Source organism: Toxotes jaculatrix, chromosome 15, assembly GCF_017976425.1.
Source record: "Toxotes jaculatrix isolate fToxJac2 chromosome 15, fToxJac2.pri, whole genome shotgun sequence".
In the NCBI taxonomy this organism is placed as follows: Eukaryota; Metazoa; Chordata; class Actinopteri; family Toxotidae; genus Toxotes; species Toxotes jaculatrix.
Window position 1 is genome coordinate 23,536,038 of NC_054408.1, and position 15,024 is coordinate 23,551,061.

The window sequence follows — 15,024 nt, forward strand, 5'->3', positions numbered from 1 at the left end:
TAAAACTTTATTGGACAGCTATGCCATACAGCATCATCATCATCATCATCCGACAGTGTCAGTGACGAGGGAGGATGCTTGCAAGTTCTCAAAGACAGGACACACCCTGTATGCACAGGGTATTCATTGCACAGTGCCTGTAAAAATTACACCCCTTGGCCTTTTTATCATTTTTACTCACTAAATTACACAGTGGATGTAATAAGATTTTTTTTTACACCCACCAATAAAAAAAAGTCTTTTAAAAACTAAGTAAAACCAAACCCTATAACTGATCTACATAACTGAACATTAAATATATAATCAAATGTTCCAAAGTATTCATAAAATGTTTATAAAAAAGAAGCAATTACGGGGAGTATACATGAAAATTCCCAGGTAAATCAGGGCAGAACGTTTATTAATTTAGTCGGAGGATACTGAGTTACAGGGTTCAATAGCTCAGAGTGGAAGACGCTACTATAATCCCTGCTTCTCTTTCCTTTTCTTTTGGTGAAAACTGAAAAAAAAAAAAAATCTTACTGAAAAATAGTGCTCATGTCCTGATATGAGCAAGTGGATGAATCCACACTTCAGCCCAGAATTCATAAATATTCTAAATTAGCTGTTAACAGTAAAATTAGCTGTCCACACCACACGGCCTTACAGCTGTGATTTCTGCTAAACATTGACATGAATGGGGAAATCAGTTACTTTGCGTTTTCTTTATTTGCATTTAATTCACATCAGTTTGCAGAGATTCATTGTTGTAAGCTTCACATGCAAGAATTTCGTGTCAAAGGTCTCAATGATATCCACCTTAATTAAAACAATGTGGTAAAACTTAAAAAAAAAAAAAAAAAAGCCTGTCTAAATGGGAGTGAATACATGCTGTGCATGCCAAGTGCCAATAAAAAAGTGTGATAAAAAGTGTTTATTCAGGTGCATCATAACGTTCTATCTATGCTCATTCCCTGTGGCTCTGATGTATTAAAGTTTGACCAGAGTCAAAGAGTGCGCAAGAATGACTAAAACACGATCTGAAGCTACACAACCAGGCTGCTCTTACCTTCCCAGGGTCCCACTGAAGAGTTACTGAAGAGTTTGTGTGTCTCCATCTGGAGGAAGTAATGCTTAACTTTAAAGTTGAAGGACAACCAGCCAAGAAAAATATAAGATCATTGTGTTTTACTCAAAAATAAAAGCTATGTATCTGCACGTACTGTGTGAAATAATGGTGTATCTGCAGTCTGAACAATGGAGAGAGAGCATTAGGACGTTCCCCACTCGTGCAGCACAGTGGGGTGAGCACAATAAAAACAGTAATGAAATCTGTACAGTTTAATGCAGTCACACATTATAGCCTACAATAAGCACGAACTTAATGAGTCATAAAATATTTTGTTGAGATTCTGCCTCATAAGTTTTGGTTCAATGAGGTGATACTGCAGTTGGATTTCACATGGATTTAATTTGGCACTAGTTAGTATGAGGTGGGCTACGGTTCTATTGCTCATAAAGACAGTGCTGGTCCAGTGCTGAGAAGTGTCAAAATGAACACTGAAATCCTTAAAATAGAAAAAAAAAAACATACATTTAAGACACAAACATAAACAGGATAAGGAAAAAAATGTCACAGCCACAGTCAGTGAGGAAAAAGCATAAAAACTAAAGGTGAACAGATATTTTCCCCAGCAGACATTTGGACAAAACATGGTTTAACTACTAACCTTTGTAACCGCTGCAAAGGAGACATCATTAATGTGTGACAAGTCAAAATGTGAAAAGTGAACGGTGAATGAGAGAACTCCGATGTCAGCGTGGGTAGAAATATTCATCTCAGCAAGACCGGTTCATGAAGCTACATGACAAGGGTTTAGAGAGAACAGAGAAGAAGAGCTGCTGGTTCTTATTGATCCAACATGTCATTCAGATCTAAAATATTCAGAAGTCTGCATTGCTGTCATGTTGACTGTGGATAAAGCAGGAAAAGCCTCATGTCTTTTCTGTCTAAAAACACTGGAATTACAGACAAAGTTCAACCTGTAGTTTTCATTTGAAAACATTTAGGTGTATAATTAACTTTGCTTCCTAATTAATTCAGCGTGTGTGGCTTGGTGTCAGACATTAAGCAGAGCCCCTCCACACGTTTTAGCACTTGTCAGCAATTTTGCAGAGAAACTTCTCTCCTTCAGCAGATGAAGGTGATAAAACACATTTTAAAATTCCATTCATTTTCACTGAAGTTCGGAACAAAGTATTGTATAGATTTCCACAGCGTCCACAGATCACACACTGGAGAAGCAGACACATTAAAAAAAAAAAAAAAAAGTAATTCTAACATTGTGATATTGTCAAATGAAAGTTATATTAATATTTTAAAATGATACCATAGGCCACACCTAAACTCTGTTATGAAACAGAGACGTGATTCACATTTCTGTTTCATAACATCTTTCTTTATGTATGTGTTAATCAGTGCAGTGGTGGGATGTAGAGGGGGACAGTGAAATGCTGTTGGTAGATCTTCAGAGGAAGTCTTATCAGTCTTTTATCTGTCCCAACAGCTTTTATCTTTTTGTCTCCCTCTGACTTGTCCTTCATTCAGGCCGCAGTAAACTTTAAGTATCTTTCCCCTCCTGAAGCGCGAATGAGCGTGTGAAGGTTGGTGTCGCGTCACGTCAGGGTCGTTATCTTAGGTGATCTGATACCAGATAACGATCTAATCTGATAGGTCCACATTTCACACTGTGTTCCTGCTCCACTGTAACATAAGGAAATGGTGATAAGACACTCTTTTGGGAAACTGTCGCACTGGCTAGTTCTTTTTTTTTTCTCTTATGTGACAAGATACCTAATAGGAAAAAAAATACAATGTGATTTTCAGAATGTGACCTTGACCCCTTGCTCACTAGCTTCTATAAAAACGTTTATGACTGCACGTCTGCTGATCTGCTGTGTTTTCAACCTCCATCCCTCTTTGCACGTTAGATGTTTCCCATCTGAAGTGCAATCTGGCAGAAAAAAAAAGTCATTTGCCAAACTAAATTTAGAAACTATAACAGTTTATAACAGTCTCAGCAGAATTCTGTAAAACCGAGGTTTTCCACTTTGGGGTTTAAGCTATTGTACAACGTTTACTGTCAGTTTTCAAAATCTGGTCTCCACAGATAAAACACAGGTCAAATTTTAAAGATAACTGCCCCAGGCCAAATGTTGTCTATTACTATTGTTAATTATTGAATTGTGATCTCAGTTACAACAACTGTCAGCTATTTAGCAGTATGTGACCTGTATGAACCAAGTGAATATTTTAATGGTTCATGGTAAATAAAACAAAAGAACAAAAAAACAAAAAACAAATAACATAAAAACATAGTGTTTCATATTTGTGTCAAACAATGTTCACATCAAACATCAGAATGGGGACAAAATGTCTCAGTGGCTTTGACTGTGACATGATTGCTGCTGCTGGTCTGAGTGTTTCTGAACCTGCTGATTTCCTGGGACAGACTTTAGAGTTTAACTCAGAGTGGAGCCAAAAACCAAGTGAGTGAATAGTCAATATTGTAACCTATTGTAAGTAATACCTATTGTATTGTTGATTAATTATTGTAACAGCAAATTCACAGTGCCTGTATGCATTTACCTAAAATCTATAATTTCAGTAGGAATATTTGTAATGCACAGGTAAGGAGTTCTTACTGCATCCATTAAGTGAAAAATGTTAACTGACTGCTTATTATTGAGTAGCTATTATCAAAATGTTTATTCAACCAGGGATCAGCTGACTACTCACATATGAAAGTTTACTGTCATAATGAAGATATATAACCATCACTGGTCTCAGCAGTTTCCATGAGCTCGAATGAGAATTATACCGTTTATAAACACAAATGTTTGAATTGAAAAAAGTCTAAAGATGCATTAATTGTATTTTTGGCCACTTGGGTGTAGCACAGCAACCTGAAAACACACCACTGACCTATAACCTCTGTATGAAGTCGTTATTGGGAACACGTTAGCAAGCAGTTGTCAATTTACATACCCAGCAGACATTGAGCAGCATTAGCTTGTATTTGCTTCTATGTACTGTGTCTTCTCATGTACGGCCACATGTAACACACTGAATGCCTACATGAAGAGACCCAAAGCCCTACACACTCTATATAAACTATATACACTACCTTTATATTACAATTGTAAAGCTTTTTCCTAAGCAGCCTGCTTCAAGCAGACTCTGGCCACTATGTTCCACTATCTGTCCTCAAGTACATACTGTAGATACAGCCATTGTCCCTGTCCATGTATGCTGGGGACTTCTGGTCTTGGGCTGGTTTTCATGGTTTGGCCCAGGCTTCTTAGATCCCATTCAGGGAAATCATAAAGCAACAAAATGCAATGATGATTTGGGGTGAGAGAACTTAACTGAACTGGAAGGTCAACAGTTAGCCAGGTCTTAACGCTTACTCGCAGCTGTAGTTTCACATTTTGTGACATCAGTCAACATATTTTACTACCAGACAACAGTAATACTCTTGAGGTGAAATGGGAACAAACCTCTACTACCAGATTTCAAAATCTGGTGGACAGCCCTCCCAGAACAGTGGATTAGTGCCCGTGGTTTTGGACTGACATGTTGAAAAACTCATAACTAGTCAAACCAAAAAGAGTGGATTTTTCATTTTATTCAAAAATAAAACATCTTCAGATATTATCTAGCTGCATGTAGACAAGTAACCCCCTCCATCCCACACCCCCCCGTTATCAGCCCCACATGTCAGCACCAAGTAGCTGTCAGAGATTAGAGAGGAGGTGTCCATACCTCAGTCACTGAGACCAATCCGGCCTCTTGTCAGCTCTGAGAGGTGTTTGTTAACCTGATGCTCCCTGTCAGATGGGTAATGAAGCATCTCAGGAGGTAGATGCCCCAAAACTGGAGCGAGCTGGTGCAGGAAAAAAAAAAAAGAGAGAGAAAAAAAAGAAGAAATTGAGGCAATCTATCAAACTGAAAAATGTTTTTGTTCACTTACTATGAATATCAACACATTGCTAAAATCCTATCTTGCCAGAAAATTGGGAAATTAAAGGACAGTGTAAATAGCCTCTTTCACTGCAGACGCTTTGAGTTGTCATGGCAGGAAAAGCCCTGGTGTTACCAATATCATTAACTACAGCTCTGTTCCCTTTGAGAGTCACAGTAAGCTGTGACAGGGACCTAGCATGCACTACACCAGGACCATGAACCCAGCTGGGATAAATGGAGCTAAGCCACCAGTGAGGCTATTATGTGCCGCTCTTCCTGTGCTTTTCTTACTTTGACATGTGAAAAGGTCTCTGCTGTCTCTGTGAGACTGGATTTGGGCTTAGACTGAGCGTGGATCTTTTCTGAAGCTGCACAGTAGTTGGTGGTTTTGCTATATTGGAATGTATTTTATTGGATAATGATAATGTGATGTACTGTATGAGAGTATTTACCCAAACTGTGGGTTCTCAGTGGATCTGTTTCAAACTGTTATTTTACTGCTACAATGACAAATATAATCTGTCCATCAATTTAACAGAAATGTTATCCAGACTCAGCTGTATGACTGGACATTTTAACACCTTTTAATCACATTTTATCAGTGAAAAAAAAGAAAATAAACTGAAAAATGAACTGACTGATTGCTTATTTGAAACTCCTGCGTGACTCACTGACTCTGTCCCTGAGACTGAGCTCCACCAACTCTCTGAATCTGAAGTCTCAGCAGATGTCTTTAGTTGTTCCTGTGTTACTTCCATTTCATTTCTCTTCATTATCTTTCATCACATTGGACCTGGGCAAACTCCAGTAAAAACTCCAATGAACAGGAAATGGTACTTAGCTACAGCACTAGAGCATCAACTTCTGTTGATTTCCTACCTTTAACTTAATTGAGCTTATAAGCTTAACTTTAACTTATCATGCAAACTGTATAAATACTAGGGCCCAGGGAAAGGCACTGCAAAACTAGCGTAGGCTATAAATGCTGTGGTATGTGGCACAGGTTCATGCTATACACCCACTGCAGATTAAACATTAAGTAAATAAGTAACTCCTGTATATCTGTTGCTGCAGTCAGGACAATGAAATTCCCTAAAGTTTCATGAATAGCAGCTTAACACTGGAATGTAGGCTTGACTGGAATTAATTAGAGAGGAACAGCAATATTTCTGTGAGTATGAGTATGCAAGATTAGGCTGTTGTAAAAAAAAAAAAAAAAAAAAACAACAATCCAAACGAACAGTGAAGCAGTGCAGCTCTACAGCACAGAGGAATAAGATCTATCTATAAGATCTATCAGGCTTTGGATACACAAACAATACTTAATAGGATCAGTTCATTGTGAGTTTGGGTCCTTTCATGGAATTTATTGACAATAAGAAAAATATAAACTCATCATCAGACCTTTTCTCCTTTAAGCAGTCACTGAGAACCCGTGACTCTCACCTGACTAGAAACGGCTGGGGGAAGCAGCATGTGGTGTGGGTTTTAACCACACCCTGAAGATTCAGTAAGTTTGTCAGAAGTGTTCCGGGCCCACACTTGTCAATCTTGGTCACCACCATCTGCGCAGCAAAAAATGTTTACAACTTTACCTGCACAAGGTTGATTCTTAAGGACACAACGTACAAACAGATTTGTCAGCAAATCAAACACATTTAGAAAAGATAGTGTTGTGATTCTCGTTTTGTTTTCATTTATTAATCAACTAATCAGCACTAATTCACTGAGCCTTTCCTGGTAGTGGATTGTGTTGATTTATTCTGACATCCACTGGCCAGTTAGGAATACTGCACACTGCACCATACTGTTTTTAAAGCCGAACAACGAGATACTGAACTTTTGTATTATTGGTCTTAGAAATGTTTTTTTTAACTGATTATATTATTAGAATATTGGAATATGTTTTTGTCAGAGGATATTGCTGAATACTGAAAATATATGAACAGATTTAAATGCCTAAATTCAAAACCCATCATTCACTACAGTCACGTACTGAGCTACTGTTAATCTCGTGCTGTATATTACCCCAAGCAAAGCAACAACTTTTTTTTTTAACATCTGTTCCAGGTCTGATCATTTGAGCTCATGGCTTTTTTTTTCTATTTCAGCAGTGAGAGTTCATCTTTGTACTCTTTGTTCTGTAAAGGCTCTGCTGCCTTCATAATGGTCAAAGTGTTTAATAACCTGAGAGCATGAATAATTGACGGCGGACGGCGTAGAGAGCGGGGGTGCTTCATTATAATGCCACAGCGGTGGCATTTCAGAGGGGACAGCAGTTTTTAAATAGCTGAGTGGGAGCGTTCAGCATTAATTCGGTGTGGACATAATGAAGGTGATTTGTAAGAAGAATGAGCCAAAAGTAAAAAAAAGAAAAAAAAAGGAGGGGTGAAATCTGGTTGGTCTGAATGCCTACCAGCTCCACCACATAGTGGATATCCTGCACTTCCAGCAGGTACAGTAAGTAATCTGCTGTTTATCAAGTGAAGGTTCACTTTGAACAAAACACATACTCAGCAACTAATCTCATCTGGGTACCAGCACAGGTGCTGTGTGCTGTAACTCACTGTCACAGTGTGGGATATACAGTCTTTAATTTCATTGTTGCAACAAGACACAAACACACCAAACTGCTGTTTGGCAAGAATGTAGTAGTTAGAGGAAACCACTAGTAATGTAGTTTACAGAAATGATCAGAACATAAGAACATGAAATTCATTTTGATAAGAGATGGTGACTCACCTAAAACACATGTTATAGGTTGGTGATTAATTTAGCAGAGATGTATCATAATGATCTGACTGACTGTGGATTGGTTTCACTGACCGGACTCCAGGTTTGGTAACTGGTAACTGACTAACTTTTATTAGAAATCCTCCGCCACAGAACAGGTGCTAACTATTTATGAAGAAAAAAAAACCTGAGTATCCTACCACATACGGACGTCTGATGTCCTCACACATTTCCAGGGCGATCAGGTCGGCCTTCTGAAGACCAACGCTGCCATCAACCAGCAGGAATGTCCTTACAAGACTGAAAGATAACAGAGGTACATTAACCAAGTGGATAAGAGATCATTCTTTTCCTTTCCCTACAGAATAAGACATTCATTTCAAGAATAAGACATGAAGAACTTTCTCAGTTAAAGGTTTGAAAGGAGGTAATGACCCACTGTAACCCCACATCTCTAAAACAACAGGACACAGAGTCATAACAGACCAGTGTGATGTGTGTAGTGTTGTATGGGGTTACTCTGTGGCAGCCTGATGTCATTTACAAGTGATTTAATAGTAGGTAAACACAGCAGACAGCCGTGCGTAATGGCACTGCGCTCTGATAGAGCACTTGTCAAATCAGTTTATCAACATGTGTCCTGCTGCCTTCAGTTACGGCTGCAGGGATTTAATGAACTGAACGAGAAGCTTTTCACAAACACAATAAAGCAGCTGTGGAAAACAGGTACTTTAAGAGTCACTCATTCTAATTTATAGATAAATGCAAACTGATCTACGGACATTCCTACTTAAAAAACATGAAACGTTCATTTCTTATGTTGATTCAAACACCTCTACTTGCTGGAGTTTATTTATATTTTTAAGAATGACTGAGTCATCGCTGAGCATTTGCTCCCTGTATTTAGTTTGCTCTCGCTGATAAAATCAACAAAGCGACAGCAGATTGATGTTGCACCAGAAACAGATGTGGTTCTGTAAGGTGGCGTCTAAGGACAAAGGACACACAATTAAGGGGAAGGATGACTTAACCAGCAACCAGCAACATGACAAAAGCTTTTACACTTTATGTACCTAACACAGTCCTTATTAACTTTTGATATTTTTCCATCAACCTGGGGAGAACAGTCCTCTCTCGATAATTTACAACTGATGACTGATTCATTCTGCTTGTCTTTCCAGATCATCGAGTCCAGGAACTTTCAAAAGACCATGACAACTGTATTCAATGTTAACAAGCTGATTTATCCAAGAACATTTTTGGCACCATGAATGATTTTTTTTTTTTTCACCTCCCAGAGGCCTGAAGGGAGTTCTGTCATGGTCCTCGAGAAAAATCTCCTCCCAACTTCAGCAGCATAGTTTAAATCTGACTCATATGAAAGGAAGGTTATTTAATATTTTTGTATTTATTTCAAGGCAGATGGTGAATGGGGGTGTTACTCTAGTCCTCCAGGCATCATTGTTTGTGCTGAGACTGTGCCTCCAGCGTAGACACACACTGCTCTGAAATGTTGCGCTCTCCAGGCGACTAATCGAAGCCGAAGCAAATATCTCACTTTTTCCTTGTGTAAAGGTAGGGCTCCACCATCTCCACAAAGTCTTTGGGTGCTTTGTGTCCATAGCCTGGCATGTCCACCAGGGTGAAGGCTTTGCCCACCCTGAAGAAGTTCATCTTCTTTGTGTGGCCCTGAGAGGGAAACACAAAGAGAGAGAGAAACACACTAAGTCTAAGCAGATGTCAGGGGGAAATAATGTGTATTGGCTTGCAGGTGTTTTGTTTAGAAACCACACATTTTGTGTACATATTGATTCATTAGCTGATCACAGCAAAACTGGTGGTGTGTGTGTGTGTGTGTGAAGCCCATAACCTAAATTCAATGTAATGTAACATATTATTATCTTTTTAATAAGGAACAAGAATAATAAATATTTAAGGGAGATGCTAAATATCTAAGAAAGGTAAAGACTGGTCAAATCAAAAGATATTTAATAATGATGTGAAAAATAAGAAGACATTTTTTACATGCCAAGAAACAAGAGGTGCTGGTGAGAATGAAACAAGCACCAGCAGTAAGAGAAAAGAAAACATCACCCGAGCCAACATAAAACCTTTTCAGTATCAATATAGATACAAAATCAGTTTAATGCTTTATAGTTTCCATGTATCCCCTTTTTAAAAAAAAAAAAAAAAAAAATCATTTAACAAACTTTTTCAGTGATCGCGGAAATCATAGGGCCCTAACAAAATTGCAAAACTGGCATTTAGATTTTTTTTAAATCTATTTTTTATTAAAGAAAAAATATATATAAATATTGTAAGATTGCAGAAACAATGCAACATAAACAACACAGATTAGTTGTCTTTTGTGATTGCGTTTAAATCTGATCAAAGACAACATTTTCAGACCAACATTTGATACTAGACTGCTGTTCATACTTCAGAGACCCAATCCATTATCAATTTAGGTATTGATGGCTGATACCCAGATCTTCCCGTTTGGTTTATCTCCAACTCTCTCTCAAGAGTGCAGTAACTACAGAGGCAGTGAAATTGAGAAAACTAATGAAATGTTTCCAGGCTGGGAGGTACACTGCTCCACAGACAGACTTGGAAGGCTTTTCATTTGCTGCCTGTTTAAGTTAACTGGGGATTTTCAGAGCTGCCACAGAACTTTCATAATGCAGATACTCTTGCGCTCTGCCTTTGGACAGGCGTCAGAGGAAAACACAGTGTCCTCACACAAACCTTCTTCACTTCTTTTAGTGTCTGTCATCATTGCCTGTTAGTCTTTTCCTGCTGTAGCTGTCCAGTTGTGTGTCTCTCTGTGACGCTTACATGGACAGTTTTCACAAAGTTTCACCACACATGTAGTAACGGTTACTTTGGCTTTGCAGGGCAGTGTGACACACTGAATCCTGAAAGGGAAACAGATGAACAGCACGTTGTGTTGAAGCTACTCACTGGAGTTTTGGAGACTCTGACTTCGACCTCAGGAGTCAGGGAGAACAGAGCTTTGATGAGAGACGACTTGCCCACGTTGCTTCTGCCGATGAAACACACCTGGGAACACGCACACACAAACAGAAAACTCCTGTTCTCAGTCATATAATGCTGAATTACAGTTTACTAAGTTGTTCTGAACCTGTGGTTGTACCCATTCAGTGAATTCTTCAATGAACGTTTTCAGCAGCATACCTGCTCTGACTGTTACGGGGCTGCTGTGATTGGCTGATACGGTTTTGCTGCTGCAGTACCGACGAAGCCGCCAAGTCGGGGGCTCATCCATCTCTCTGACACAAGACCGATGGATGGAGGTTGGTGCTGCCAGTGAGCCACGAATACATCATCCTCTGACAGAGCAGAGGGGCAGAATGGTAACTAACTCTGCCTGCCAAAGAGACCCTGCTGTCCTGTCAACACAATGTTCAATTCTGAACCCTCCAGTGAACACTGCTGTCTATAAGGTTAGAAATCTGCTCATTTATTACCAAGTGGCAACTCACACTTAATTATGTATGTGGCTCCTGGAGGGTAAAGAGACATTACACTACATTTTTCACTGTCTTTGACTTTGCGTTGATGTTCAACACTGACTCAAACATACAAGTGCTTTTTTTTTTCTTTTACAGTTGTTCTCCGTTCATCATTTAAACTCTAGGCCACACTTGCCAGTAATAATAATAATAATAACAGTTCTGAGTGTGACAGACAGCACTATGCTGCTGGGGAGGTCTGGTCAAAGCCGAACAAAGAGAGAACAGGAGGTCAGGAAGAAGAAGAAGAAGAAAAAAAACTTAATTCCTACATTTCACTTCAGGAGAAATCCACAGTTCCACTTGCTCCACAGAGATTGATTTGCAGGAACACATTTGATGCAGAATGGAAAAATGCCCAGACAGAAACAAAAAGCTCTGTTTCAAAATTCAAGCGACATTTACGTCATTACTTCATGTAAATGGAATGTATATCTTATTTTTTACATTTATTTACAGCATTTCATTGTGGAAACTTGTTTATCTTTCATTGTGACAATCGCCAGGTAGACAGAATACCTAGGGCCCTATGATTTCCACGATCACTGAATCGCGGAATTGGCCGACAAGAGCGGAGTCTATTTTTTGACGTGGAATATGCGGAATTTAACATAATTTGTGAAGTTGTGTCAGGTTCCGCGATGTTCCGCGTCAAAGAGTGGATTCCGTTTTGGTAGGCCGATTCCGCGATTCGTAGATCACGAAAATCATAGGGCCCTAAATACCCTGTTCACACTGCAAAGTAATCTATTGGCTGCTTGTGTGTATGTGATTGGCTATTTCAGAAAGATTTAGCCTGATTCAACTTTTTGTGCCAGGGACATCTGCTGACTGTAGAGCACTGAATTTATGATTCTCCTCATTTGGGCTCAGTATGTTACCAAGAGTGAAAATATATGTAGTCACATTCCTCAGCCTGCTTTATTCCATATACTGGTGTTGAAGGCAGCCTACAGAAACTGGACCTGTGGCTGAATTAGTTCCCAACTTTTTTTTTTGAATGTCCAGGCTTCCAAATATTAGGTGTGGTGGTGTGAGGGGTTCCTATACTTGGAGCAGTAATTTGCACCTGGGAAGGCAGGGTAAGTTTCACCTGTACTCCCACACAATGAAATGTTAATGTCACCCAAATATTTATTCTCATTTTTTATTCCACCCTCTACCTTACAGTAGGAACTAGTACCAGTGCTTTGTAACACGCAAACACCTTTGGGGAGCACTGAACATGAGCCAGGTGTTAACGGTCTGACTACGCCTGCACACTAACCTCTGGCTGTTGCAGTGCGGGTACATGGTCCATCCTCTCTGCAGAGATGTAGTAATCAATCTTATGAGACGGTGAAGAGGAGAAGAGCTTTTCTGCTTTGATCATGTCGTCCACACTGGGATGAAAGAGCTGGAACTGTGTCCTGTCCACAGACCTGGAGGTGAAGTTAGGCTGAAGTTAGAAAACAGCCTATGTTTTATGACAAATCTTGTATTAATCAGTCTTATCTAACATCTCTAAACAGAAACTACAGTACCTGTCCAGGTATGTTTCCAGCTGACTGAAGGGGTAAAGTAAGCTTTGGATTTTCTGTGGGTAAAGTTTTGTGGCTTTCTGGATGGAGGCCAGTTTGTGGACGCTCTGCCGGGAAACCTGCGCGCAAACTTGAGTCCCAGGCTGAAGCCACAGGCGCAGCCGGAGACACAGCATTTTCCCCTGCAGATCTCAGACCTGCCTGCAGAGCAGAAACAGACGACCAGTGTCAACATTAGTTTCAAACATAACGTCTCTGCGAAACAACACGAGGACATGACAAATGTATAGGGACAAAAGAGCTAAGTTCATGTTAAATTCACTGTTTTAACAGTATCACAGCAGCTTCTGGTTGTTTCATTAAAAACACCGCACATTTAGACACAAAGTATTGGGTCGGCCAGTGTTACTGTGAACCTGATTTATCCCTGAACACATCAGGTCAGGATCAGGTAAACAGGTTAGCAAGCCAGAGAAACATTAGCATTACACGTACAATACGTTTAAAATGAACGACAAGCATTTTGCAAATCCTGCTTTATTTCACCACTTACCTAAATTACAACATTTTCATTACTCGGTGACAAATTATTCAGCTTGGTTTAACAACGAAGGACAGTTAGCGCCTGTTTTCCCTGTCTGCCATGTTGAGCGCAGCGCTCAAACCAGTCCGACTGAAAAAACACATCATTTTGCTAATAGTTCCGCTTGAAATGGGTAAAAAAAAAAAAAAAAATCCAAACAAACAAACAAACAATTAAAAAAAACTGTCTCACTATTATGGGTATATTATTATAATTATTGCTGTTATGTGAAGTAGTACATGTTTCACATGGACTCCAGCTAATGATGCAATTATAGATTCAAATAATAGAAAGATACCAGTGCAACCCCCAAAACCACTTTTCACTATGCATGTATGTATTTTAAAATTTGGGACATGCTAAAGATGTAAAATGCAAACCATATGCAAGACTTTTGAGCAGACCTGGCACGCTTTCTTATTTCCCATACTACATGTTTCCTTCTGGCTAAATAAAAGACTCTGAGAAGGCTTAAAGAAAAACATTACATTTCTATCCCAGCTATTCTGCTGTTCTAATGTTGCATAGGTCATTCATTTGTGAACATGAATCCTTTTAAAGACTCAGCTATTCTTCACATTGATGCATGGCTGGCAAAACACACATAAACATTCCTGCGTTCCTGCTCCTTGGTTAAAGAATGTCTCCTCATCCACAGGGAAAGGTACGTTTCTGGCTGTCAGGTACATCCTCCATCACCGTCTTGCTGGGGATTATTGAGGATTATAATACTAACGTTTATGTAGAGCACGCCAACGAAATGTCTTCATAAATTTGGTTATACGAGGTGGCAGTGATAAGAGTGACTCCGAGCTTCTCTCGCCCTCTGCATTCTTTTACGCTGAGACTCCCATTAGGAAAAGGAGTTCCATCAATAGTAATGTTCAAATGGTGGTTGGGTTTCACAGGTTCATGAACACAAAGTGGTTAGCCTCCTTCTCACAGTTTCCTCACAAAGAGTGTTCTTCTCATTCCTTCCAATACACAGGGGAAATCAGTTTAAATATTTTTCCAGCTTTGATTAATAGATTGAAAAGCATTTTTTTTTAAATTTGGAGTGGAGAAAAGTTGGCACCCTTTGGGGATCTCATTGAAGCTAAACACAAAATGGAAAAAAAACAAAAACAAAATGAACCGCTGTTATCTATAAAGCTCTCCCATAGTGTGTCAGCTCCATTTATCTCCACATGGTGGCAGTGCAGACTGCTGAGAGCACCTCACTGCACTCAGACTCATATGTTGAAATATTTTCACCACCTTGTGCCAATTCTCCCTCTGCTCCATCTGGGTTTTATGACCTGATGTGATTCATAGTATGTTCACCGAACAAATTAATTCACAGATATCCAATTACAGCTCTCATATTGGCCCTGTCCTTTTGCAGTGGAGTCTTTTATTCTTACGTGCCATGTGGTAATGCATGCGCCTTTTTCATTCATCACCCATTTAAGAGAATGTCGATTTCATGTGAAATGAGTGGCTTATTAAACTAGAAAATTGAATATGTAATTGATTTACCCTCCTAGTCTCTGGCAGTCTTTCTTTTTCTTTTATTACATGTGTGTCTAGTGCATCTACAAAATATGTTACATGTGTTTGACTAATTAAATATCTTCAACTGAAGTGAGTGTAAAAGGAAGAGTCATT

General features: G+C 39.3%; 1 protein-coding gene across 2 annotated transcripts; it reads right to left on the bottom strand.

Moving 5' to 3' along the window:
* Positions 1-831: 831 nt before the first annotated feature.
* On the bottom strand, positions 832-13,456 carry gtpbp8 (GTP binding protein 8 (putative)). Of its 2 annotated transcripts, XR_005895412.1 has the most exons (10): positions 13,348-13,456; positions 12,798-12,995; positions 12,542-12,695; positions 10,703-10,801; positions 9,297-9,427; positions 7,939-8,038; positions 6,452-6,570; positions 1,710-4,925; positions 1,203-1,229; positions 1,050-1,097 (listed from the first exon to the last, which is right to left on the bottom strand). XR_005895412.1 is itself a non-coding variant. In XM_041058001.1 (8 exons), the coding sequence occupies exons 2-8, from the start codon at positions 12,968-12,970 to the stop codon at positions 4,835-4,837; spliced, it is 867 nt and encodes a 288-aa protein (XP_040913935.1). In that variant the 5' UTR covers positions 12,971-12,995; positions 13,348-13,456; the 3' UTR covers positions 832-4,834. The 2 variants fall into 2 exon arrangements, 1 of the variants encoding a protein (XP_040913935.1); XM_041058001.1 differs by having other exon boundaries at positions 832-4,925.
* Between the last annotated feature and the right edge of the window lie 1,568 nt (positions 13,457-15,024).

Excerpts from the sequence above, each read along its gene's own strand:
- gtpbp8 (XM_041058001.1), bottom strand. The coding sequence starts at position 12,970 with ATGCTGTGTCTCCGGCTGCGCCTGTGGCTTCAGCCTGGGACTCAAGTT. Across the intron at positions 9,428-10,702 it reads TCAGAGTCTCCAAAACTCCA|GGCCACACAAAGAAGATGAA; the intron begins GTGAGTAGCTTC and ends TTTCCCTCTCAG. Across the intron at positions 8,039-9,296 it reads TACCTTTACACAAGGAAAAA|TCTTGTAAGGACATTCCTGC; the intron begins GTGAGATATTTG and ends GTTATCTTTCAG.